The sequence below is a fragment of the Chamaea fasciata genome, unplaced genomic scaffold (assembly GCF_029207755.1).
Source record: "Chamaea fasciata isolate MVZ Bird 193981 ecotype frontalis unplaced genomic scaffold, bChaFas1.0.hap1 SCAF_2, whole genome shotgun sequence".
Lineage (NCBI taxonomy): Eukaryota > Metazoa > Chordata > Aves > Passeriformes > Sylviidae > Chamaea > Chamaea fasciata.
The window spans coordinates 111,711,774-111,739,593 of record NW_027094087.1 but is presented as its reverse complement, the minus strand read 5'-3'; the positions used below and the strand labels follow the sequence as shown (position 1 = coordinate 111,739,593).

Sequence of the window (27,820 nt, the reverse complement as noted above, 5' to 3'; positions counted from 1 at the left end):
CTTCACCTTCTTCTTCATGGTTTTGGGTGTTTTTTTTCTAATTGGGTGAAAAAGACCCTCATTGCAGACCTTGTGTGGTCAATTATTCAGTTTAAAGTATAAATAATATAGGTGTCATCTCGTTATTGGATAATTAGTGCTTGGGGGTTCCTTGCAAAGAGTTAGAGGCTCCTCCATTTTCTACCTTTTTAGTTAGAGCTCACAACTCGTTAGACTATAATATGGATAAGAATTAATAAACGTTGAGTCCCAACACGAAACTGCAACTCCCATGTATTAATCCCGGCTCTAAGACAAAGAAAAGGAGATAAGAAACCAACAGGGTCTGGCCCAGTGGGATCAGGATAACTCTCAGCAGCTGCAACACGGGCAGTGCACAGGCACCAGCAGCTGGCAAACACACCAAACCTCCTCCTGCTGAAATCTGGGCAGTAACAACCATCCCCTTCCCATCCTCACCTTCCCACATTCCCTGCCCAGCCCCGGGAAGCTCCATGTGACCACACATGAAACACAATTTCTTTAGTTATCTCTTCTTTAGTGATACTGTGGGCGGCGTTTGGCAGACAAATACAACACATCACAATTTTCACACCTAGGCATTTTGAGAAACTTCTGGCTGCATTGGACAAGAGGCTCCCTTGACCAGGTGGTTTGGGCTGGGGGCCACACCTGGACCTGCTGGAGAAGGGGGAGCAGCTGAACTGCTCTGCTGCTTCTTGTCGTTCCTGCTGACAAAGGTGAGGAGGTCCATGGCTGTGACCACGCCGAACACCATCTGCTTCATGAAGGAGCTGCCATTTCCATTGACTGGAAGCACAGAAAATTCCACCTTAGTGGGGAAAAAATATAAAAAGAACACCGCCAGCCCCCTCACCACCTTCCAGCTGTGCAGAGGCTGCTGTTCATTTATTAAAAGGAAACCTTTACAGGGAGAGCATCTGTCTGAGCTCTGCCTCCACAGAAATCACTGATGGAGCCTCAGTCAGGTTACTGTGATCACACCAGAGAGGTTTTTGCTGCAAATAAGGCACCTTTCCCAGCGCAGGAAACTTAATTTCCCAGGTTTTTTTTAACGAAGCTCTGTTCCAGTCCTGCTCCTATCACCACAAAACCTTTCAGAGCAAACTAATGAGACTCTCTAAAAGCAGCAGTCAGGAACTTTTCTACTCTGTTCTCATAACATCCTACACCGCCATTAATGAAACAGCACTTCAATAATTGTTTTAACTGTCTGATAAATGTTTTCTTAAATAAAAATAAAACTAGCCACCAGAGTCCAAACACAAGATAAAATGCAAGCTCCAAAGGTGTGGGAAGAAAGTAATAAATAAGGGGGTAACTGTGACAGCATTAAAACAGCAGCCCTGGGAAAGCAAGTGGGTGTTGTTTGAAAATCAGAGCAAGAAGTGCTGCAGACAGCTGGCTGATATTTTTTGGTTCGGTGTCATTTAATTTGCTGATACCCTTTAATTTATATCAAAATTGATATAAAAGAGGTATTCCTTATTTTATGACGACACAGATGAGAAAGGAAATTCTGCCTGGCTTTAATTTAGGTGACTGAATTAGAAATGTGCATCAAAGGTATTTTGAGTGACAGATTTTTGTTTGCAAGCTGGTGTAGGAACATGGATGCAATTGCAAGCTTTGGAGACGATGGGACTCTGGGGGAGCAGGGCCTGGAGATGGAAAGTTTGGGATGTTTGAGCATGGTGGGTTTTGGAGGCCCCTTGCTGGCAGTGTCACCCACTGCTCACCTGAGGGAGGCTTTGCATGCTCAGTGTGTTTTCCCATCAAATCAGCATAATTACACCCTTCAGCTCTAATCCACAAGACCTAAGCATGTCTCTTCTGGCTTTTTTTGTGTCGCTCACTTTTCCCAGCCAAGGTCAGATCTGTACTTCCAGCAGTCTTTTGGTGTAATTGTACTGGAAAGGTGTGTCAGGTCAGGTGTGCTGAGCAGCACCTGCCACCACAACTTTTTTTGGGTCAGAGGAGGCACAGGGGGTGATCCCTGCTGCCACTGATGTGTCAGAAATCCTGATGCTGCAGGTGACTCTGCTGGGTTGGTTTGCCACACCAAGGGGAAGGCAGCTGTGCAGTGGATTGAGAATAAACCAAACCTGCTTTAATGGCGCTCCCAGACTGGCTCAGCATCCCTGCACCCAGCCCTGGTCCAGGTAAGACTCACACACAGCTACACATCAGTGCCCCTGGTGACCCGTGCCACAGGGCTTGCTCATGGCCCAACCCGAATTTTTCTCAGCTTTTCTCAGCTTAGGTGCCTGAATTCCACCCAGGCTTTACCTGATGTGGCCAAATGCTCCTCCAGACCTTGCCCCTGGGCTACAGAAGTCTACAGAGATCCCTCATTTTCCCCTGGCTTCCTTTGCCCCTCTCCCCTGATCTCTGTGGTGTCAGGAAGAGAGACGTGGGTGGAGAATGGGCAGTTCCAGGGTTTGCAGAGCAGAATCCCCTGGTGCAGAGGCTCTGGGGCTGCACAGGTGCAGCAGCTGCACTGACACCTGCCAAAATCAGCTTGAGAATTTCCCTTTCCCCTCTCAAACACTTGTGCCAAGCCCGTGGAGAGTTTTTGCAGATACCTACACTGCATTTGCTCGTGTACAACAATAGCAAAGTGGTCGTTCTCCAGGATGCAGGAAAGCTTCCCCAGGCTGTCCTCCAGGCCGATCTAAACGGGACAAAAATGTAACATTTAACGTTTCACTTCACCTGGCAATGGCTGAGCTCTGATTTTGGAGGGTGATGATTCCCTAGCTGGATGAAATCCCCTGTCAGTGCTTGGCTCCTGGTGTGAAAAGCTCCCATACCTGAACCCTGCTGGCTCAGCAGAGTTTTTACAGGTGCTTGTTCTTACTCTCATCTCCAGGATGCCACCACTGCCCTCCCCTCTCCTCTCTGCCTTCTCACCTCTTCTCCCAGCTCCTGCCACACCCCAGGGTGGTGGAGTGCACCTCTCCTCTCTCTCTGTCCCCAGGCAGAGGCTGCCACCAGCCCCAGCCTCAGTGGTACCTTTGAGAACTGGTCGTAGGTGACCTTGGTGACAGGGTCTGAGAACTCTGCGTTTCCAGCCAGCACGGAGCTGAGGGTGTTGCTGAGGGTCACCATTCCCAAAATAAGCCTGTAAGGGAACAGGGAGTTTTCCAGAAGGTCAGACCTGAGGTAGAACACGCATTTTATGTAGGGAGTGAACTGGTCTGGTTGAAGTTAGAGACTAAATGGTTGCTGCAGTCAGTGGGAGGCGCCAGGTTTCTCCTCACTTGAGCAGTACAAGGAAATCTTTGTCCTCACCAAGCTGTTGGTTTCACAGTAGTTAAAATCTGCTGTTACAGTCCAGGACTTAGCAGCTGAGAGAAGGAAAATCCGTGAGCTCTCCAGCTGCTTATTTGTGTGGGTTTCCCCCCAGGTCTCCCTCCCCTGGGCTCTCCTTGCCAGTGCACTGACCCAGCATCTTCTTGAGTTTGGTGGGCACTGGGTTGGGCTTTAACTGGATCTTTTACAGGAGTTTTATTGATTAATCTTCACAAGGAGGCAGATGATCCTTTTATGCATCAGAGTCCAACACAAGAGCCCCAGCTCTGAATGAATAAATGGGACTTTAGCTTCATCATGACCGATTTTTCTGCATGAATGCCCGTCTCTGTAGTGAGCAGAAATAGTTACCCTGACTCAGCAACAACAGGAGCTTGGTCATATCCCTTCTCCTGGAGGATCTCAATTGCCTTTTGACAGCTGACTTCTGGGAGGAGAATGAGAGGGGCCGAGAGATTCAGTTTCTGCACCTTGATGTTCCACCACCTGTCGGAAGACAAATGGCAGCGCCGAGCTGTGACTGCTGCACAGCTGTGGCCTTGAGCAGGGGGGCAAGGCCAGGGGAGATGAGGGATAGTCTGTGTGCCTGAAAAGCCAGCCCCACTCCTACACCCAAAGCAGAAATGCCACCACGGCCAGGTCTTGTTGAAGCCAAGCTTTGCCAGTGTTCATGCAGCTCCAGAAGCGGGGATGAGACCAGCAGCTGGCAAGGTGCTGAGCTGTCCTGAATCCAAGGAGGCGATTGAGGGCTTCACTTCAAGCTCATAAATGGGTGACCTACCAGTTTTACTCCTTTGTTCTGTATCCTTGGTCCTCACAAGGCAGTATTTGCAGCTCCTGCAGGAGAGAGCCTGGCAGAGATGCTCCTGTGACTTACGAGGGACAAGCTGAGCTTGTTTGTGGGGGAACACAAGCAGCTCCCAAACATCTCAGCCCTGAGTCCTTGCAGAAAAGGCAGGGCAATGCTAGAGCCTGGAAGGGCCAAGAGCAACTCCAACCAGACACAAGAGGCCTTGGAAATGCATTAAGTTTTTAGGAAATACTTTACAATAATTTTTGGTAAAGGAGAAAGTGACATCAGTAATACCTGCTTTCTTTAGGGTGAAACCAAGAGCTTTTCTTAACAACTGGCATTTGCCCAGCCACACATCCACTGGAATCAGCGGTTTGCCTGTGGCTCCCTGCCTTGAGGGGACTCTTTCCCCATGGTGTCCAAGGGACAGCAGAGTTGGCCATCTTCTGGCCAGCAGCTCTGGAAGGTGAAAATTTCCTGTCCCCTGACTGTAAAGAGCTGCAGAGCTGTTTGTTAGGGGGCTTGCTGCAACAGGGACCCACCTCCAGAGCAGCCTGATGGTCCTTTGAACAGCAGATGTGGAGTAGAGAGAGGTTTTCAGAGGGTTTATGTGGCCTGGGCTGCCACATGGGAATGGATCAGCTACTTTGGAAATGAAATGGCTCCTTTATAGACTTTGACCGGAGAGCTGAGAGATAACCACTCAAAAGAGAGGAGCTGACATTACAGCCTCCCCAGAGGGGTCTGGACTTTACTGTGTTTTTTTCTAAACACTAAAAGGAAACATTTTCCTTTGAAGATAACGATTTCCAGACTCAGAAAGCTGATTCCCTTAGCACAGTTTATCCCAGCAGAAGTTGTCTTACCAAGGCTTGTGCTCCTGGACGTCATTTAGGAACCCATTTTTTATCATCCACTTATCATTCACAAATTTGGACCTAGAAATCACCAACAAAGAGCGAGTCTGTGAGGCTTCCAGAAGAAGTCGTGCTTTGTTTCATGCACCAGACCACAGCACTGCCCCCAGGGCTCTCATGATTTTTGCAGCTGGCTGCTCTCAGCCCCTTTTAAGGTCAACAGGAGCATCGGGTGCTCAGTAACTCTTCGAAGCATGCCAGCTATTTGCCTCCCTAACTTTAGGCTTGCAAGCTCAGAAAGTGGAGCTTGGCTGAGTCCTGCTCTGTGCAGTAAGTCAGTGACAAGAGGAAATAAACCCCAAGTGTACCAACACCCATCCCCTGGTGATTGCCACTGTCATGTGCTGTTTCTGCCTCTTGTTTATTTTGCTTTTTTTCCTCTGATCTGCCTGAGGGAGACTCCCAGCTCTGGGCTCACTCCATGTGCCCTGCTATCAGAATGATTGGGGTGGTTCTCCAGAACCCCAAGCACCTGGGCTCCACTCCTGTCACAGAAGGCCACGGGAGCTCCCACCCTGATGCAGGAAAGCAGGGGAGGAAGCAGGACACTCACATGTAATTCCTCACGGAGTCGGGCAGGAGGACAACACAGCGCTGACCTTCCTTCAAGTCCTTGGCAGCTCTCACAGCCACGGACATGGCACTGCCTGAGCTGCCACCTGGATGGGCACCAAGGAGAGGGAGACAAGTGTCAGGGCTGCCCAGGGCACAGGGCCACTCCCCTGGTGTGGGAAGCACAGGCTACGGGTGCACAGGTGGCACCTTGTGGGATGGTGGGATGGGAGGGCAATCAATCCCAAAGCCTTGCAGGCTTTAGGGCCAGGCAGAGGTAGGGACTGATGAAATGTGTTCATATGGTGGCTCTTGGGCTTTTGAGGCAGCATAAAAGTCACCTCCTGAACTTCATGAACATTTCTTGTGGTGACTCTGTGGGCAGACCAAGGTCCCATGCAGGGACATTCATAACACACTGCCCACACCACACCCTCCCTTTGCATGAACAGAAGACCGCGCCAGTTCTCGAGCTTCTGGCTGACACACTTGGCAGCCAAAGATTGGCTTTAAATGCACTCTAAAGACTGAAAAAAGCATAAACATTACATTCATGCCTGGAATACCAGGCCAGTGTGATGGGGAAGACTTGAACACTCCCCGTGTCTGTGTGCACGCATGTGGCTCGCTGCACGTAGGGAAAAGCAGGTCCCTGCTTTACAGAGGCAATTCCTCCACCACCAGTCTGAGTACTGGAAGTCAAACACATTCCACTATCTGTGTGCCAATTACACACTGCATTCAAGGCAGCACGTATTTTACAGCAGGTTAATTATCCCCGGGTCACATTTTTCAAACAAACGAGGAACGGCCCTGAAAAATGCAGTTCAGGGAACACGAAGCTGTTCACAAATTATGGTTGAGTTCAAACAAGTGGTTTCTGTTGAAACACAGTGACTCGGTGCCTGCTAGGTTAAATCAACATTTAAGTGTTTCATTACATATATAGAGCCTGATCTTTTCCAAAACTCCCTGGATATGAGTGCTCAGGGCTTTTATCAGCTGTAACTACAAGCCTACATAGTGTTTGGTCCTGGATGCAAACCTGTGTCTGTTTGCTTGGTGTCAGGGACGGCTAAAAACAACACTGATGCTCTGTGGAGGCTCTTAGGGTACAGGCAGGGTCTGTCTGAGGGCACCTGTTCATTTTGGGAAGCCAGTGGGATCACTTACAGCTTGTTGGCACGGGGAGAAATACTCAGTAAGAACATCTCACACTTTCTTTACTTTCAAACCTTCCTGGTCCAAACCTGGCACCTCTGGTGTGGCAGTGACACCGAGCACGGCCTCGCAGAGCTGTTGGCAGAGCCCACCTGTCCTGCCCCGAGCCCCACTAATCCTCCCTCCAGCCTGTGTAACTCTACACTGCCTGAAGATCCAGTTCCACTGCAAAAGTGCTCCAGTAAGGAGAGAATTATTGCTTCTATAATTATTGTGGCCCATGAGTCAGACCCCAGGCCAGACTGAGGGGACACACCTCTGAAGTCTGCAGTGACCTCTGCGCACCCCGAGGCTCAGCCTTTCAGCCCTGCTGACCCAGCAGTCACAAAATGCAGAGGGCACCCACCCTCTGGTCCCAAAAGGATGAGGTCCAGAAGGTTTGTTAAGAGAACAAACTGTTGTGGCTGCGTTGTGCTTACCACACAATAACCCCTCCTCTCTGATCAGCCTGCGGGACATGAGGAACGAGTCTCTGTCGTTGCTTTTGTACCACTGATCCACCACCTGGAAGGAAAGCAAGGAGGATGAGTCTTGGCAGTGTCATTTCAGGCTGCCCTGACCCTCTGAGGCACACCACGGTGCTGATGCCCACAACATCTGGCAGCTCTGAGCTGCCTTCCACACTTGTTGAAAGCATTTGTCAGAACATCCATGGTCTGAAGGGTGTGTTCTTGCTTGCAGACACCTTTCCAGCCAGCACCCTTTCCTTGGAGAGTTAAGGAATGCCTGACAGGTCCAGAGTTGGGATGTGGAAGAGTATTTATGATGTCCCAGGACAGAGTGCATTAATGGTTGAGATTTTGCCAAAATGAGATCCAGCTACAAGAATCAGTCTGGATTATGAAGGTGACAGCTCTACAGCCATGTGCTGACAGCAGGGATGTAGTTAACACCTGGAAACAAAAAGAATCTGGGGTCTGAGGCTGTGAGGGACCTTTCTAGAATGAGGCCAGGGGAACACAGGCAGCCTGTTAGGGACTTAAAGCTCTGTGGCAGCTGATGCACTGAGAGGAAACTTGACAACAATCCTGTTGTCCAGCCTGTGCATGGTGCAGGATCTCTGCCCCCTGTGTGTGGTGCCTGAGGCAGAGAAGGCTCAGGAAACAGCGCTGTGATGAGGAGCAGCCTCAGCACAGACATCTGTGTGACCACAGCAAAAGGGGCACACTCTGAACAACGGTGAGGCTGAGCAGAGGAGACTCACAGTGGGTTATTTGCCTGCTTTCCACCTCTATTTACCTTCTCCTTGTGGGTCAGTTATAATCAGAGCTACTCAGAAAGCAACTGGGAGTCCCAATCCCCCCACAACAGCTTGTTCTGCACTGGGCAGATATGTCAGGGCCACCACACACCTCTGGCCTTGGGAGCAGGCTGGATGCAAAGCCAGAGGTCAGGCAGAGGCCCCTCTTCACTGATTACTCACTGATCTGTCGAGGACAGTGGGGATGAAGTCGTGCCCAATGCCCTCCACCTCAATGGTTGTGGTGTTGGTCTTGTTCATCTCGCTGGGCAGAGCCACGATGGAGCCATCGGGGTCCACGCCAATGATCTGTGAGGGAAAGACATCTTTACCAAACCAAAATGGGAATTCAGGACCAGCCAAACACAAAACTAAACTGAAAAGCTACCCACATCCTTATCAGCAATGTTTCCTTCCCCTGATATTCATTAATATCCCTAATCACTGGCAGCATGGAGAAGCTTCCAGGATAAAAGGGTGCTGTTTCTCACTGTCTTTTTAAATAGATCCTGAGTAGTCTTCAGCTGTTGCAGAAGTGACTGGTGGCTTAAAATGTTATCACTCTCAAGGTGTTTGTCATCACCCCTTTGGCAGAGCCTGCCACTGCCTGCCACTTAAGACAGTGCCAGAGCTCCTTAATCTGCTCTAGGTGAAGCCAGCCAGTGAGCTCCAACCTGTGGAAACCCATGGATATAGACATTCTTCCTGGATCTAGCTGTGCTGGCTGATGGTGACACCTCCCTGGTTATTTACAGCTTTGTGTCTGGGCTGAGGTGCCTCCCTCAGCACGCAGCTTAGGAAGGGATGGTGACACTGCTCCACACGCAGCTGCACACTGCAAGGGAGGCAACTTCATGTCCCAGTGGTGGCTCCACACCCCTCTGGCGGATCAGGGATCACTCACACACTGACCAGACCAGAGAGGCAGTGACTGCCATGCCTCTAGTCTGCCTTGGAGCACAAGTTCTGCAGGATGAGCATTGTGACTGATGTTAACCCTAAAGCACAGAGGGCTTTGCAGTGGCAGAGGAGAAGCACTTGCAGTCTGTGCCCCCCAGAGTGTCCTGCACAGGGCAAGGCACCAGGCAGGGGGAGATTTTAGTGGGGCTGTGGAAACTTTGGCCTCTAAGGCACTTGGATGGGTCTAGATCAACCTAAACATCACCAAATTGCTTCCAACAAAAGCCACGATTGCTGTGAGCAAACAAACAGCTGCAGACAACAACTTACTCCTTCAGGTGAGCCATGGGGTTAGGCAGGAAATGGCATGCAGTGACAGGACAAGGGGGAATGGCTTTGAGCTGAAGGAGGGTAGATTTACATTGGATATTAGGAAGAAATTCCTAACTGTAAGGGTGGTGAGACCCTGGCACAGGTTGCCCAGAGAAGTTGTGGGTGCCCCATCCCTGGAAGTGTTCAAGGCCAGCTCTGAGCACCCTGGTCTAGTGGAAGATGTCCCTACTGATGGCAGGAGGGTGGAATGGGATGACCCTTAATGTCCCTTCCAACCCAAACTCTCCTGTGATTCCATGAGAACCCCAGCAGTCCTGCCTCCCACCTTACCTTGCACTCCGGGCACTTCTCCTTCAGCTTCCTGGCCACACCAGTGATGGTGCCTCCTGTGCCAGACCCAATCACCACCATGTGCACCTTGCCTGCAGATCAGGGGGAAGAGAGGCTTGCAAGGACTCAGCACAGCCCCCAGCACGATCTCCCCTTTATTCAGACCCCAGTGCAGATGCAGAACATGACCCTGCAGAGCCTGTGTCCACCAGAACCCTACGTGAGGAAAGGTCAGGCAGAGGCTGTGCTGGTGGCCAAAGCCTGGTCCTGTGCGGAAGCTCAGATGAGCTTGCAGGACCTGAGCACAGCTGATCCTGCCTCACTGCAGGGAACTGAAGGTGATCTCCAGATCTCCCACTGCAGCTCTCCATGATTTCTCCATCTTTGGCATCTACTGAGCAAAGGGAACAGCATGAAGATGTGTCAGGGTAGGTTTAGGATGGATGTTAGGGAAAGGTTCTTCACCCAGAGGGTGGCTGGGCACTGATCAGGCTCCCCAGGGCAGCGGTCACAGCACCAAGCCTGCCAGAGCTCAAGGAGTGTTCGAACAACACTCTCACACACATGGTGTGACTTCTTAGGTGTCCTGTGCGGGACCAGAAGTTTGACTTTGATGATCTTTGTGGGTCCTTTCCAATTCAGGATATTCTGTGATTCTGTGGCTTAAGGGAAGGGAATATCTCTGCACATCCATCCCTTTCAAACCACAGCATATCAAAGCAAATCCCACATGTGAACATCACTAACAAGCACTTTTCAGCTGCTGTGGCACCCACAGTGGAGGGAGGGCTGAGCTCTGCCCTGGCACCTGCCTCTGTCAGATCCAGCCTCACTGGCATCACTGTTACACAGATTTAGAACTGATTTAGAAATTACAGATTTAGAAATGATACAGATTTAGGACTCGTAGGAGCAGAATTGGAGTCTGGCCTTCAAAACCTGACGCTGCAGCTGCATTGGGAAAGGGGGACCTGCAATCCATGGCTGGCAGCCAGCTGGAGCAAATCCTAACACTATAGTGGAGGGAAGGCTGTGACTCTCTTGTTCCCATTGATACCTGACTGCTTTACTGCTCTGATAACTGCTCTCCAGTTAAAATCCTCAAGTCCTGTTCACGTTTTACAGTGCTCCCAGAACTGGAAATAAATTTCACTTCTATCTGCACAAACGTGGACTGGGGCAGCCCTTTATCCTCCCCCAGCCCTCACTTCTAATGTCACATTTGCAAATCACAACAGACTGAAACCTCACAAACTGTGAGGTTTTTTGTTTGGATTTGCAAATGAGAGTGCTGGATCAGATGCAGCCTGCTATGCCCTGGTGGATTTATATTCCCCTGTAAGGCTTTGTGGGACATCTTGTGTTCCCAGCAGGCAGGTCACAGAGGTGTTGTGGCCACCAAGGGACATGTTCTTTCTCCTTGAGGTACAGCCTGGATTTCTTAAGCCTCTGGTCTCCTCCCCCAGGCTTTTGCAATGGGAGGGGACAGCTGGGAAGCCCTGCAGGCTGAGGTGTATCTGGAGTGGATTAGGAGAGGTTGCTACACCCTGCATGTCGGTGTTATTAAGATAATACCGCCTGCCCCTACAGAGGCCCTTTGAGCTGTTTCTAGACATTCAGGTCAATAAATGATGTAAATTAAGCCTCTCAGAGAGGGTTACAGCCCTCTGCACGTAGAGGCAAAAGCACAGACCTTCACACTGCTCCAGGATCTCCTCAGCCGTGGTGTCGTAATGAGCCAGCGGATTGCTCGGATTTCGGTACTGTTGATTCCAACAGAGAACAGCAGGAGTTACCGTGTGAAGAGCAGGTCAAATACCAAACCAGCAACAGATCCTGACAGAGCTGTACCCAAAGCATGCAGCTGGCCCCTCCTCTCCCTGCCGAGGGGGGAGCTACCAGCCCACCAGAACAGGTCACAGGTATTCCTCCGGCTTGTCCCTTTGGGACAGATTTCCAAGCTCACTTGGGGTTTTTTCCACACTGGCAGGTTCCACAAACACTCACTCTCCAGTGCTTGGTGCCCATTAGGTGGGGGGATGGTTCAGAGGCTGGGAGCTGTGGGCTGGAGAAACTCTCCTGGTCATCAGCTTTTATGCACAGAGGGATTTTGCAGCACTGATATTTGTGCACCCCACGTTCACACCTGTGGACCATGCTGCTCTTGAGAAGCTCATTCAATCTTTGAGCTACTTTTTTCTTAGAAGGAAGGAGCTTGCCTGACCTTCTGGCACTCCAGGGGCTCTTTACTCAGGGATCAGACCAAATGCCCTCCTGTCCGAGACCCAGCACTGCGGGAACCTCTGGCATGAGTCACCAGGGTTTTTTGCCCTTTACAGCATGAGGTTTCTTTTTGAGGCAGAACAGAGGCTGCTAGCTAGGCTGAAAAAGTGGGGGTTTTTCCAGGTCAAAGTTAAACCTGAAGCAATTTGAGGAGTCTTTGAATTGTGCAAGAAAACCCAGCCTCGCCCACATGCAGGCTTGGGCAGAAGTGTCACAGGTCTGGAAGTGTCCCTTATTTTATTTTGCTTCTGTCCCCCCTGTGCTTTGCAGCGGAGCGATTAAGTTTCAAATGCCATAAAACACTGATGACATCTGCCAGTTTGAATGAAGCCCCAAGACACACTTGGAGAATACCCTGTAAACTCTCTTGGGAAAGAGAGTCAGTGGAGGGATGACCTTTACCTGGTCCAGGATGTGAGAGTTTGGGATTTCACTTTTCAGCTTCCAGGCGACACGGATGTTGGACTCGGGGGCATCAAAGCGGGTGCACGGGGTCCTCACGATTTCAACACCCAGTGCCTTCAGAATATCGACCTTTGGGAGGGAAAGGAGGAGATGCAACACAACTGAGCCCACGTAGGGATGGTAACCTGAACCTCTGTGGGCTCAGGGCAGTGCCAGATGCCAGAGCAGCTTTGCATGAGGGAGACATTTATCATCTGGAGATACAATGCCCAATTCTGGACTGTGCTATCTCTGACATGCTCCAGGGCCTCCTGCCTGAAGCTGGCACATGCATTCAAGCCTGGCCTCTTGCCCTGTCCTACTTGGAGGGCAGGCTGGGGACAGGGTGGAGGGAGGTGACAATGTGTTGCTCCTCGGTGCCAGAGGAAAAGGGCAGAGGGAACTGGACAGGGAACAGTGTCTCCTGTGTGCTGGGGCTGGAGCACCAGCATGCAAAAGGGAGAACAGAAAGCTGGTTTTGCTCCAAGCCCCTTCTCTTCTCTCCACAAAGACAGGGAAGGAGCAAATCAGCCCTAGGGTGTCTCCTCTGGGAGATGTGGCTGTCAGTGGGAGAGGGGGAGTGTTGGAACACCTGGAGATAAACCCCATGGCAGCTGGAGGTGGCATCTGATCCAAACTGAACATAAGTGAGATTTAGGTTGAAATGAGGGTGACATTTTGGAGAAGGGCTCATTCTTGAGCCAGATCAGGGTCCAGGTCTGGCTTCACTGGCATGAGTTCAGCTGAGCAGTCTGTGAGACTCTTGGCTCACCAAGGAAGGGTTTCTGCCATCTCCAGGATGGTGTGTTCACCTGATCATTAGCTCTCGTGAAAGTGACTTGAGACACCACCTTGAGAAAGCAGCTCAGGCAACTCTAAGTGTGTCCAGGTTAAAGAAAGCCATAAACACACAGTGAGGCCAAGTGACCTGTCGGATGTCAGAGGGGAAGCAAGCAGGGCTGGCAGGATAGCCCTGACACCTGCCTGCCTCTCCTGCTGTGCTTTCACCTGCAGCAGATCCTGCTCTGTTTCTCTGCAGCCACACACTGTGTTTGGCTATCCCACCACCCCAGCTGCACTTCGGACACCAGACAGCCACCGGGGTAAAACCATACAGATCTCTGACCTTCTCCATGCTCATTTTCTCTGGCAAGACGATGATGCAGCGGTAACCCTTCAGTGCAGCCACCAGTGCCAGCCCGATCCCTGCGTGGTGGGGAGAAAAGGGAATTGGTTGACAGCAGCATTTGGCCAGAGCGAGTGACACGCGCCACTTCCTGCCTTCCTCTCTCCTGAATGGAACCATGGAATGGTCACTGCCAATGGCCACAAGTGAGGGCATCCTCCACGAGCCTCCTGGGATGTGCTGGGAGCACCGGGAAGTGTGGGAGGATGTGCTGGCAGGCAAATGGAGCTGCAGCATTGCTCCTGCTCCCAGGGGTCTGCCAAGCGTGGCACTGAGAGAACGGCAGGGTTGGGGAGAGCTTTTCTCCCCTCACCGAGGCTCAGGCATCTTCCTGTGGTTTTGGAAACACGGGAGAGAAGTGATTTTGGTTCAGGAGTGCCTTCCCCTCCCCCTCAAGCACTGTCAGTTGTGGGGGGACAGACAGAGGACACTGCCTGTCACCCCGTGGCCGGCAGGCGAAGGGCACCTCTGCTCCAGTTTCACTGGGGTGATGGATGGAGCCAGCTGCTCCCAGCTAGAGCAGGAAGGTGAGGCAGCAGGAAGGAGCAGCATGTCCCTGCCAGGGGCTGCAGGGAGCCTGGTGCCATTCCAGCTGCCCCAGGCAGGCAGGGAGCCAGCAGGATCCACGTGGGACACAGCTCTGGGGAAGCACAGACCCCTTGGCTCCATGTATGGTGGTGGCTGGGGTGACACAATAAGGTGGGCTGACAAGGGACGGTGATAAGGGCAAAAATCACAGGAATTCTCTTCCAACCCATCAGGGGAATGGTCTCTGGGAATCTCTTAGAATTCAAAAGCTTCCCAGCCTGAAAACACCCAGGGTTGCCCAAGCTGCTGCTGATGTCTGCCTTGCCACAAGGAGACCTTCCAGGCACACCTGTGCAGGTGTGGGACCCTCACAGGACCCTCAGGAATTTCAGCAAGGAGGCACCTCAGCATCCCAGGAAATCCACGGCCATCAGGAGGGGAGCTGAGGGGAGGATGGAGCCAGAGCCGACCTTGTCACTCCAAGTGCAAGAGCTCCTCAAATCCCTGCTCCTCAGAAACTCCACCCTGCCCAGTACCCAGGCAGAGGGAGCATCCCTGCCCTTCCCACCTGTGTTTCCTGAAGTGGGTTCAATCAGGGTGTCTCCTGGTTTGATAATCCCAGCTCTCTCTGCGTCCTCCACCATCCTGAGGCTGATGCGGTCCTTCACGCTGCCCCCGGCGTTGAAGTACTCACATTTTGCCACTGGAAAGGGAAAGAAAGGGGAGACTCCATCAGGCACCAGCTCCTTGTTCCCCCCAGGCCTCACTGCTGTTTTGGACACCTATTCCTCCTCTGCAGGATGGCCCTTTGCTCAGGGGAATCTGCTTTTCTGGGATTATCCATCATCATAACCTGTGCAGAGTCCTTCTTTCCCTCATGTTTCCTCTACCCTGAATGAGTTTGAAGTCAGCCTGGACAGCCCAGGATGGGTTTGAAATCAGCTGGACATGGTCATTGAAAGGTGGGAAGTCCCACACAGGCACAACACTCCTTGTTGCTGTGCCTTGAGGACTCTTCTGTGGGCAAGAGTTAGCAGCAAGGTCTCAGCGACCATCCATTGTGGTTTTTAACAGATATTTTAAAAGGTCCCCTTTTTCAGTGGTGATTTGTAGTCTTGGCTGAGGTGCCATAAAAAAAAAAATCCCAAACAATAGAAAGAACCTTTTCAAGTGTCAGACAAAATTTCAGGGTTTTTTTCACCGAGCTAGCAACAAACCGAGTAACTTTCCCAGGCATGTTAAAATGGCAAGGCACACCTCAGTCCTCACTGGGGCCTCCACACCACAGGATTCTTCTTACCAAGGCTTTGATGAAAATCTGCATCTAAACTGGTGCTATCGAGCTCTGTTTTATGGACAACAGGGAGAAATGGGGAATTCCAGGGCTCACTCACTTCATCCTAGCGGAGACAGCTGCCGGAGGCTGAGAAACCAGCCCCGGACCTGAGCAGCCTGAACAGGAAAAGAAATCTTGTGCTCATCATTACATTTTAACACGCAAAGTGCCACAGCTCCAGCTCCACAAGGATCCCTGGGGGCACAGAAAACACCAGGCAATCCCATCCAGCCGCAGCTGCTGCCTTGAGGCAGCTGTGCTGCAGGCACTGCCGTGTTTCCTTGGGAAGGGGCTCCATGCTGACCCATGGCTCAGACAGGACCGTGTAGCTGCTCTGCCTGTTCTGCTCTCCTTCCCCTCCTGTGCCAGGGGAGGGAGACAGCATCCCAGAAAATGGGATCTGCTCGGCTTTCCCAGCACCTAAAGCGCCAGCCAGACATCCTTCAAGGGACAGGCTGCTCCAGAGGTGCACCAGGCACTGCACATCTGTCCTCCCACCTCCAGCAGCTCCCTCCCATGGTCTTCTAATGTCCCCTCAGCTCTCATTGAGGGCAGGGTGAGGCAGTGCAGTGTGGTGGTTGCAAGATTGGTGGCCCAAAGATCCCAGATCTTGAGAAGGGATCAGGTGGGAAAGCCCCACGTGTCCATGTGCTCAGTGGGATCTGGTTGTCCTGTGGGTTCCCAGCTGCCCCACAGCACTGCAGGGTCCTGCTGTGACATTTCATTGAGGATGAGTGCTCAGCAAGTCTCTCCTTACTCAGCTGTGTGACACTCGTGGCACTTTCTGCCTCTGAGAGTCTGTCTTTCTGCCCAGTTTGGACAAAATTAATTATTAGGGTTAGGAGTTACAGGAAGGGAGACTGAAAAGTCCACATGCACAGATCTGATTTTATCATCCTTGTGATTGTAGGGGACCAGCAGCAGAGCTATTTTAACATCTCTTTAGAGAGAGGACATAGATCCATCCCCAAATTTAGGCCAGCTCTGCTCTGAGCTTGTGCTGCTGTTATCTGGGAGGAGAGATGCCTCACTACCATTACCCCCCTGCTCATTGCTGCTTGCAACCTCCTGTCTGGCCCAAGAGATTACTGCCTAATAAGCAGGAGAGCCCAACATGAGCCACATCTGCTGCTCCCCATCTGTGCTTCCTCTCACAGAGTCTCTTCTGATGCCCACACCTCACCCTCACTCATGGCATGCGAAAACCTGGTGAGAAGGGGATACTCACAGAGCTCACACTTGAGCCCATAGGACTTCCCAATCTTGTTGATTCGGACCATCGGAGTGCAGCCGATTTTCTTGAGGATATTGGGCAAGATCTTCTTTTCTTCTGTCCTGAAATAGTGCAGGGGAAGAAAAAAAAAGAAAAAGTTGTATCAATGCTGTTGTGCAACATGAACTGAGAGAAAATCTGAGTGAGTGAGGTTTTGGCAACTTCATCAAGGCCACCAAAAGACAACCCAGCTCCAAGAGAAAAGGTCCCCAACAAAAATAAGTGGCATCAGGAGCTAGTTACAGTTCTCCATCATGAGTTATTAGCTCTTTTACATAAAAAGTAAACTAATTAATTTTCAGGGCTGTTCTGAAATGCCTTGTTCTGCAAGGCCCTAGGCCAGGTCTAGAGTAAATGAGAGGATGCTGGCAAGCCTTAGGATTTTATGCTGTGGGTGAGAAAACCAGGAGACACAGCACAAGGCTCCTCCTCTTTTCCCCATCCTATCCAGCCCCATCTCTGCTCCCCACACTTCCAGCTGCCTCTGGGCCAAGTGTTGCTGGCCAGGACTCCCAAACTTGCAAGGATGGCTCCAAGCCATCAGAGAAGCCCAAACCACAGAGGGTTCTGGACAGTGCTCTGCAAACAATTAAACCCAGCTCTGTGATCAGTGAAATCCAGCTGCCTGGATTTGCCAGGCGCTGTCAGACTCCAGCAGAAGCCAAGAACCACAGCAACTGCATCCTGAAGAAGACCTGTTTTCCCAACACACGTGGCCGGAGAACTCACAGCCTTGAGCTCTTTCACAGACAAAAGGAACAGATTGATGAGGGCTGTGTTTGTTTGGGGGACATCCCATTGTCCCTGGTCACAAGCCGAACACACCTCTCTGCCAGTGGGGTGACAGTCCCCCATTCCCTCACCGCTCAGCTCTGCTTTGCACAGCCCTCACTCTTTATCATCCTTTGACCCTTGAACTGGAGTTGTCCTGTCCCTGTCAGGCCAGGCAGGTGGCTGTGTGCTGGCAGGAAGCCATCTGGTGCGGGGGTGTCACCCTGGGTTACTCAGAGACCTCACACACCTCCCTCCAGGTTTTGCACATGTGATATAAACACCTCCTGCCCTTCAGGAGTACAGGGGTTTAGTGAAGGTCTTTACTACCAAGAGGATCCTTGCATTTCAAGCCTAGAAATGATGGGATGTGCTGTTACCTCTCCCTCTATGGGAAGCGTTTGCAGCAGGCTCCACTGAGTGCTGGCAAATGTGAGGCAATAACACAATAAATGAGCTTCCCCCACAGCTGCAGCCATTGTCCATCTGCTCCAAAAGCCACTGAAATGCTCAGTGGGGCTGAGCCATGGCACGAGGAGGCTCCAGCTCCTTCAGATAATGTTTAACTTGAGCCTGGCTCTCTTGAGAGTGACCTGTGTAACTGCATTACACATCTGGATTGCATCCTGCAGATGCTGATATCAGTTCAGGACACTGGACAAGGATGGTTTTCCCCCTAAGATTCCAGCTCTTAGTCATGGCTTGCTGTTCCTTAAGATGTCCAGGGGAAAACCAGTCCTGGCAAAGCAAAGGATTCCTGCTGAGGTTATAGTGGGTCAGAACCGGCTTGAGGGATATCAGGACTAGGCTACCTCTCAAAAAATTTAAGTATTTAATATTCTCAATTAAAATAACATATTGTCTCCTCCCTCTGCTTCTCAATCCCAAAACTCAATCAGATTTCGTCTGGGAATCTCAGGAAGCCCAGAGATTTTTGCTACATTGGCTGCCACCTGTGGTTTACTCAGAGCAGGGAAACCAAACCACATCTCCCTCCACGCATTGCTGCAAAGCTGTGGCATGTCCCAGGCTGTTTTCTTCCCTGCTGCACAGTGGGTTATGTTTCAGCTCCTGCCCCAGCAGTGCTGTGTGGGCCCCCTCAGCCAGACTCCATCCCCAGAGCAGTGTTTGATGCCCAGGGTTAGGGAATGTCTGTCCCTCTCCTGTCTGGGGGTGGGATGGTGCCACTGGCACCGACATGGCACTCTGATGCTAAATTGTTAAAAAATGAGAACGCTAGCCTGCTCAGAATGATAATTGAGGGAAAAAAAAAATAATTTTGACTGAAAAGAGCTGATTCTATCCTCAGGCACCAGCTGCAGGGGTTGCACTGAGCGAGTGCCTGGTTGCACAGATTGCTGGATCAGCTCCAGGGCTCTGCATCCCACTCCTCCCTCCTTCATGGGCCAGACCCAGAGGCTGCTCTGGGTACCCACATGCTGGTGGCAGTGCCCTGGCCTTGTCCTGTCTGGCATGTGGTCAGGCACGGCCATGCAGAGCAGTGCTGCACCTCCCATGGGCTCCGGTTCCTCACAGCTGGAGCTGGATTCCTGTTCTACATCCCTGCACTGCAGTGCCTGCAGTTCCCCTGACATTTATGGGACAGCCTTATCTTTAGTAGCTTGTCTGTGTCTGGTTTGCAGGGTCATTAAAGCACCTCTTGTCAAGTCTAGTCTGGGCCCTCACGTCACCTGGGAAGGGAACCTGCTGCTGTGAGGGCAAGAACAGCTCAGAGCAAGAACTTTTCTCTGCACTGTGGCCATTTGCTACTGATCTAAATGCCATAATTCCATTTTTGTGAAGGTTTCTCAGCCATCTAAAATAAGATGCCCCAAACTAGCAGATGCTCTGGAAAACACAGGGCTGAGACTCGAGCCAGCCACATCTTTTTGCGAAATAAAAGGGAGTGAAAAAGCTCTTCTTGGAGAGGAGCTACCAAGTTGGTTTTGCCATCTGGAAAATAAACCATCATTAACACAACTACTGGCTTCTGGCCATGACCATCCTGGTGTCACCAGAGTATTCCACCCCCAGGAAAAGGTGCTGAGCCTCACCCTGAAACAAGCAGCACGGAGGAATTACTTACAAGGGAACACAGGAGTGTGGAGACTTGCTGGCAGGCGTTGTGGCTGTCCATGTGCACCTACTGGGCAAGTTGGGAAGGACCCACGTGCTGTCCTGACTTCCTGCACCACTGCCATTCACGAGGGGACACGTCTTACTCAGCTCCTGCGTGGTGGAAATAGAGGTGACATAGACACCTGGGAGAAAAATAGCTGCAGAAGGGAAAAAAATGGCTTTTGGGTGTGAGGGAAGGGTGGCCAGGCTGCTTGAAGCATCCTGCTGGCATTTCAGCCACATGGATCTCGGGTGGATAAGGAGGTTGTAGTGATGGGAGGAGGTTGGAAGGAGATGAACAGATGAAGGGATGTTGTAGTGAGAGGAGTGTCAGTTCCTTCTCCCAGGGAGCAAGTTGGTGTGACAAGAGGAAATGGACTCAAGTTGCCCCAGGGGAGATTACACATTAGGAAAAAAAAATAGATTATACATTTTTAAAGGGAAAAAAAAAAATCATGGAAAGGGTTGTAAAGCATTTGTATAGAATTCCCAGTGAAGTGGTGTAGTCACCATCCCTGGAAGTGTTCAAAACTCCTGTGGACATGGCACTTGAGGACACAGACTAATGGTGAACACGGTGGTAGTGGGTTCATGGTTGGACCTGATGATCATTACAGTCTTTTCCATCCTCAGCAGTTGCATGATTCCATGACAAAATTGCTCTTTTGGAGTGGTGTGATAGACCCCATACATCACCTGGGCATCCTCTCCAGGACATCTTCTTCCCCATCTCAAAACCATCGCCTCCACTAGAAAATTTTTTGCTCCTAGTTTAATTATTTTGGTCAAGAACAGCTTTTTTTCACCTTGGCAGTGAGGAACCTGCAGGTAAATCCATCCAGCAATAATTGGAAAATACTTTTATGGTGATGGTGGGACCTAGAGGTCACCTCTGCTCTGGCATCCAAGTGTATTAAAAATGAGAAAAAAGAACCAACAAAATAAAGCAGCAAAGGGCAGCAAAGGTGCTCAGGGCTACTAAGCAACTCCCACAGTGAAGCAGCTTAAAGAGAGGAGGATTCATCAGACTGGAAATGAGACCAGAGGCTGGTGCTGAGAACAGGCTGTAAATCCTGGGGGAGTTAGAGAAGATGCATCAAATAATAAGCAATAAATAATAAGGCAGAGTGGAATTATTAGGAACAACTACAGGGGCAGAGCAGAGAAAAAACGGAATGAGAAGAGGGTTAAACAAGTTGGAAAAGGTTGAGTTCAGTAGCAGATTTTAAGCACACAAGCCCTGATGGTATCAGTGCTCTGTAGGAAGGCAATTTCTGTGCTGTGTTCTCTGTATTGCTGGTGCACATAAAGACAAAAGAAGGAGTCTGGGCTTAAAGTTTATTTTCAGCATCTGCTAGTGAACAACAGCAGAAGCAGGGGTTACATGCAGGTTTGGTGTGACCTCTCTGCTCTGATCCTCTCTGCAATCCATCCACCACCCATCTGTGCTAAGGAAACAAACCACAGGGAGAAAAAACACATGATTTTTGGTATCTGTAAGTTCTTTTTCTGGCTTGTTCACAGAACGAATTTACCTTGATTCAACCATTAGTGAATAAAGGGACCTTGAAACTCCATAGGGCCATGGATGGAGACTTGTGTCTCACTTCAGCTGATGATGAAAGCTGATGTGAAGCTGCTTAGGCTGCCCTGTCTCCTTACACCTCTGCGGTGGTGCATTTTGCACTTAGAGCAAGTGTAAGGCTTTCACCACCTTTGCTGCAGCAGAAATGGTCAAAGACGTGGTGTTGGACATTCCTTCTGCATTAAACTTTCAGACTGTGAACAGAGACGTCATTTTGCCGTCTGACAGAACCAAACCAGCGACTCAAAGAAGAAACATCCCATTTCTGAACACAGAGAACTGCCTGCAGAAGGGCCAGATCTGCTGCCACATGGAGGGGCAATGGGAAATCCAGTTTAGTTGGGGAGCATCATCTTCCCCCCAGGCCATGAAGCCACAGCCCTGCCCCTCCTCACTCCCTGGGCTCCCTGCAGTAGCTGTGACTCAGAGTGGCCAGCACGCTGTTGTGGCTAAGTCCACATGATTATCTGAATTATTTGTGCCTTGACATATGAGCCCAAGGGCAGCCTTAATTACCATTTCTGCCATCCTCCTGCTTGCCTGCTCGTTTCACCCTCCTGGTGGGAGTTTCTTTGCAGCACTGTGCCAGGACAGCCCGAGGTCCGTGCTGTGATTCCCTGGTGGTTTCCACGCTGGCCAGGAGGATGAGGCTGGGGTTGGGTCCCTGAGGCCTGGGCTGTCTCTGGAACACATAAACACACCACACCATTACTCCAGCAACACCAGGGGGATGGAACAGCCCATGGTGTGTGGCTGAACCTTCTCCTTATACAGAGGCCCCAGAGCATCTTCGAAGATGGACGTCAACAACCTCGTGTTGCAACCTGGCCCCACAGCTAAAGCAGACAAAGAACTCTGGTCCACCCCCCCACCAGGCCCTCAATCACCTATTTTTTCTCCAGAGACACCACCCTCAGCCTCAGAAAGCAGCAGGAAACCATGAAGGTGCAGGGCAGTCACTCCAGAATGCCTTGGATCCTGCAGCCCATGCAAGCTTTCCCACCAAACTTTGCTTCCCAGTACTCTTCCCCACCCCTGACAAACCTGCTGCCCATTGGGAGGGATTAAAGGGGGAAAAAAAGGCTCATTTCCTTTGCAAGTTAGGATTTATGTTAGCCTTGAGTGTATCTCCCAAACCAAATCTGTGTTTACCTGACTAACTGGCTGGGAAGGAGCAAAAGTCACCTGTGGGTAAAGAAGAGATAATCCACAGTGGATCAGAGGTGGTCAGCACGCTTTCACAAGTGAGCTCACCAGTTACCACCCAAAATGCTGGCAAAATAGATTTTATATGTATTTTTTTTCTTCCTTTTACTGGTGATGCCCATCTCTACTATAATTGTGGTGGGGTGGAAAGAGACATGGCTTCAAAACCTTCTAAAATAAGGTTGCATTCTCCTCACTGTTTGCAGTTTCCCTGACATTTCTTTTCTGGTACAAAAATTAGTCAAGAATGGGGTTTTCATTTGTTCTCTCACCCAAAGTGAATACAGACAAATTTTCTAGACACCCAGGGAACAAAGAGACAAGAGCTGGCCCTTGACTAGGTCAACATCTATGCTCCTCTCCGTTGGAGAATTCCGCAAGTGTCTCCTCAAAGGCTGGTGCTGCAGGAATGTCACGGATGTCCTCCTTCCACTTAAAAGACGCTCTCAAATCACTGCATTTCTGTGCCCAGACTCTGGATTCATATTTATATTAATATATGTCAAAAAACCCCACAGTGACTCTGAAGGTAACTTCAAAAACTGCCTGAAGTGTAGAACCCCCAAAGTGAGACAGTAGATGTCCTGAAATGGCACCAAAGGATGGTGTCGGATTATACCTATCCTTTGAAACTTGTTTCTAGTTCTATTTCTCTCTCAACAATGTCCGTCCCATTCTATGGAATTTCTAAGTCAGCATTTCTTATCTCAGAGTTTGTATACAGACACTTGTGAGCCTTCTGTCAGGCTTTGAGAATTATCTAAGAATCCATTTCCCACAGATGGGAAAAATCTGGGACTTTTGGAGGCCTGAACACCGGTTGAGCTGTCCCCTTGCTGCCAGCCTCAGTCACATCCATCACCAGGGGCTGGGTGGGGTGTGAGGAGAAAGGACAACCGTGGACAGAGAGCCTGGCTGCAGCCAAGGGTGGCTGAGAGCAGCAATGTCAATGCAAACATCTCCCCACACTGCCTCCAGTGCAGATTTGGATCACAAAGCGAAGATACATCCTCTCTGGATTACCAAGACTCTTACCTGTGTCCCAATACTGCTCCCAATCCCTGGCTGAAGCCTCAGGTGTGATCTGGCCAGCCACCAAGTACACCTGAGCCACTGCAGGTGTCCTGCCACAGCCCCGTTACTTGCTGCTGAATGGAGGATCTTGAGAGGGCACAAGACTGGGCAAAGGATGAATGGAAATCTCCACTGGAGCTGGGAAGCAGGCCAAGAGACCAGGAATGATAACATCCAGCTGCTGCCACTTAATGAAAATATATGACAAGGAACACAGGCTAATGTTTACAGAGCACTCTGCAGATAGGAGATTGCAGGTATCGGGTTATCAGGCTGCTCTGATAACTTCAAGGGGAAGAAAATCAGATGCTCATTAAGTAAAGAGAGGGAAAAATGAGATGAACTCAGCAAGGCAGAAAGAGCTCCATGCAAGATCGCTCCATGAGAAGCAAAATGCCTTTTTCTTGCCTTATTCCAAAGAAATAGCATTGCTGCCATTGAACCAGACAAATGTAACATCAGTTTAACAGAATGATGGGGTGACCCAGGTTGGAAGGGACCTCGGGAGGACCCAGTGCAGCCTCCTGCTCAAAGCTGGGGCACCACTAAATTCAGCCCAAGCTGCTCAGGGCTTTGCCCTCCTTAGATCTTGAAAACCTCCGAGGATGGAGTTATGCAAGCTCTCCAGAAGACCCCCTCCACTGACCTCGTAGTGTGAAACCAAATCCTCCCTGCTTGCCTGATTATTTCAGGACTTACTGAAAGCGCAGCCACTCCCCAGCTGAGAACCAGGATGGGGGAGCAGGGGATGCCACATTCCAGGCCTCCCCACGACAATGAGGGCTCCCATTTTCCCAAGCAGGTAAGAGATGAGCCAATACTCACCCCTGCAGCCCGTCAGCCAAGTGTCTGAGCTGAGCCTGAGCCCCAGTTAATATGTGCTGGTGGCAGGGGACAGCCACAAGCTCCGGGAGGGACGCGATTGGGTCCTGCCCCACACCTCGCTGTGCACCTGATTGCTCTGAGAGGGGAGGTCACTGGTGAGTGTAAAAGATAAGCAATTTATTGTTTATTTTAATACATCCTTATCTTCAGGAGTGCTCTGAACCCTTCCCCCACGATTTGTAGAATTTCGTTGCTGTTTTGGTTTCGTGTCCTGCGCTGGAAGTTAAACCCAGCTCACCCATGTCAGCCTTGCTGAATCAGGCATAAAGTGGTGACAGAAATGACATATTGTGTTAGGTGCTGTCTGGGGGGGACTCTCTGTGTCCTCTGGGATCCTAGGGTTAGTCTCTGCACCACCTGCAGCCCTAAACCTCTGTCTCCTGCTTCTCATGCAACTCCTTTACTATTAAATCAGCTGAGAGCACTGAACAGCTTCTGCTCCACAGTGATTCCCAAACACCAGCCAGGGATCAGGAAATTACATGGATGTAGATTTTGCTTGAAGAGGAAGAGCCCATGAGTATTTGAGTCCCTCTTTTCCCCACTCCTCCCCAGAGCCAGGATAGCACACAGAGCTGCCTGGTCCGTGCTGGGGCTGTGCTCTCCAAAACACAGTGGTGAAGGAAACTTCAGCACTGCTGACACGATCAGGCAAGAATGAGGCTTGTCAGAATGCTTATTTTGGAACTAAACTTTCGAAGACAAGACTAGTGTAGGTGTTAGCACAGGGATGACTTTACCTTTGGCCTTTTTGCAATAAATGGACTCTCTGGAAAACATTGCCAGAGGTAATCCATCACAGAAAACTCTTGTGGACTATCTGATGTGACAGAGAACATGCAGCTCTCCTGTGAAGAGGCTGCAAATAAACCCAACCCCAACGAGAATTGTGTTTTCTGGGCACTGCAGTTACAGAATAACCCAGCCACCCCTTCCTGGTTGTCTCCTTCTCAAAAATAAGATTCTCCCCTTCAGTGACCAAACTGCAAGAAATGGGGATCTTTTCAACCTGAAAGGAAACAAGATTTAGATGGGTGTTGGAGGGACAGAAGACAATTTTGAAATAAAATGCTTCCATTAGAGAAATAAATTGTTTAATTAAATACTTTCTTTAAAAAAAAAAAAAAGTCTAAATGGCAGGTTTGAGGACTTTGAAAGAAAAGAGTCCCCTTTTGGGGGGAGGGGTGGGCAAGGTTAAAGCTTTCTTTGCATCTGACCAGAATGCTCAGGCTTAGTTGCTGGCTGAGTTTAAACCACGATATTTTCCCACCACCCCCAGAGCTGCTGTGCACTCAGGCTCTTCAGCATCACCAGCCCTACAGTCACACACACAATTGGGTTTTTTGAGGACAGCAGGTGTTTTGACGTAGGTTTTCCTGCTTTGCCTGTGCCTGGGTTAGGAGCAGAGGAGGAGCTGGGCTGAGGTCTGCACTGGAAATTTTGCCGTGCTTCCTCGCACACAGGAATGCCAGGTATTTATTTCACAGCCTGTATACATCATAAAATCTAATTTTACCTTGCTGTTCTGCAGTGCTGGTGTTACTAAGTTTAAAAGAGACCAAACACAGGACAGCACAGGGCACAGGTTCTCATCCCCCAGCAGGCTTGAACTGCCCCATCCTCTACCTTCTATCACGTGAAGAGTTGCTTTGCAGCATTTAACCTGCACAATTCCACTGGCTAAACATCAGCATCCCCAGACTGGGAGGCAACAACTGGAGAGAGCAACCATCCAGCCAAAAAAAAAGTGGGGGGAGGTGGCTGAGAGCACTGGGATGGCTCTGGGCTTTCACCAGAAGGTGTGACACAAAAATCCATGTCCAGGGAGTGGGACTCTGCTTTTAAAACACCACCAAAAAGATTCCTGGCAGAGGGAGTTTTATAGTTCTCACCTCATCTTTACTCTGAGGGTTGGGAGGCCCTGTCACAGCTCAGAGGTGTCTCTGGATCCCTGGAAGTGTCCAAGGCCAGGCTGGACAGGGCTTTGGTAAAGCTGGGCTAGTGGAAGGTGTCCCTGCCCTTGGCAGGGGGTTGGAATGATACGGTCTTTAAGGTCCCTTCCAACCCAAGCCATCCTGTAATTCTGTGACCCCTGTGGGGATGCAGCACTCAGGTTTTACTTTTGCACTCTTGGGAGGAAAGACCTCTCATGACCACAGCCACCTCCCACCAATGATTTTTTTTTTCCTAGAAGAAACAACCTGGCTTTAAAATGTTCCCGATTCTGCTGTAGCAAGTGAGAAGGAATCCATGTTTTTCCACCCATGTAATTTAATATTCAAAACGGCTTTATCAAAGCAGTTGAAGCTCCACATCAGGACTTGAGAAGATGTCAGGAGAAGGGCTGGCAATATTTTGGGAGGGCCTAGCAAGTAATTCAGGGCAGAACAGGCTTTCCTTGATTCTTGGCTTATTTTTAGCCAGCAGAGAAAAAACATCTTGCGGTGAGGGCATGAGGTTAAAACTGCTTCTGGTTGAGCTGAATTGGCCAGTGAGTTGGAGTACTGGTGATGGTGCCTGCTATCTGAATAATGTGGGTAAACTGGGAGAAAGGGAGCCTGTCACTGTTCAAAATATATATCTTTTTTTTACCTGTTCAATGTATTTGGTGTAGAAGTCTTCCTGCAGTGATGGCAGCTGAAACAGGATCCCAGCTGCCACAGGCCAAGGCAGGAATAGGTTAGAAAATAGGTTACATATTTGTTACTGTGTTGGAGCGGCCATTCTCACCCACCTGTTTCAGAAGAGGTCACCATTTGCTTGTACTGATGCCTCAGGATTTTAGCTTTTATATTTTTCCCATATTTGTAATCCTGTAATTCTTTAGTGTATAACTCTAAACTCCATATAGAGTGTTAGCTACTGCTTTCCTATTTTGGTCAGACACAACAATTCCTCTCCAGGTCCGGGACTCAAGGACACCTCACTGTCCCAGGCCCTGAGAAATGTAAACAAAGGTGAGTTGGGGGGGAGCAAACGTGGGGTAAATGACTTTATTACCTGAAGCTGTAATTGGAAGATTAACCCCCAATGTGCAAATGGACCAAACTTACAAAAGTGTGAAAATCTGTGACACGTCACCCATTTTGGGTGTAGCCCCTGGGGAGGCTTTGTCTGCCCCAAGTGTACCTGAGGGCCCTTCAATAAATGTAACTGCTTTGTACCTTAATTTTGTCTGGCCTCTGTTTTTAGGTAGCCCCAAAAAGGCGTCAGTACAACCCACAGAGTACTCAGTACATCTGAGGAGCTTCCTTTGATGCTGCATCTGCTACTGGAGGTGGTGCAGGCTTTTCCCCAGGGAAGAGATGACCTGCAGGTTTTTCCTGGAAGGAGCACAAGGCATGGGCAGCTCCACACAGAGCGTTTCCCACCCTTCACGGGTCAGACCTGCTCTGCTTGTCTCCTGGGGTGGATGAGCTCCTTCCCGTGTCCTGCTGCATCCAGAAGGGTCTGGCTGTGAATCAGGACATTACCTGCTCTCCAGGGACATGCAGTGACAGGGAATACGG

The 27,820-nt window shown here is 50.2% G+C and overlaps 1 protein-coding gene across 1 annotated transcript; it reads right to left on the bottom strand.

Moving 5' to 3' along the window:
- Positions 1–536: 536 nt before the first annotated feature.
- On the bottom strand, positions 537–21,855 carry LOC136286130 (cystathionine beta-synthase-like). The gene is given in 17 exon segments (XM_066177535.1): positions 537–810; positions 2,611–2,695; positions 3,037–3,145; positions 3,688–3,822; positions 4,996–5,067; positions 5,600–5,705; positions 7,239–7,323; positions 8,243–8,368; positions 9,623–9,714; positions 11,316–11,385; positions 12,308–12,439; positions 13,476–13,555; positions 14,632–14,766; positions 16,628–16,734; positions 19,530–19,672; positions 21,663–21,690; positions 21,692–21,855. Coding segments are annotated over 17 exon segments (1,884 nt in total). The 3' UTR covers positions 537–595.
- Positions 21,856–27,820: the final 5,965 nt, after the last annotated feature.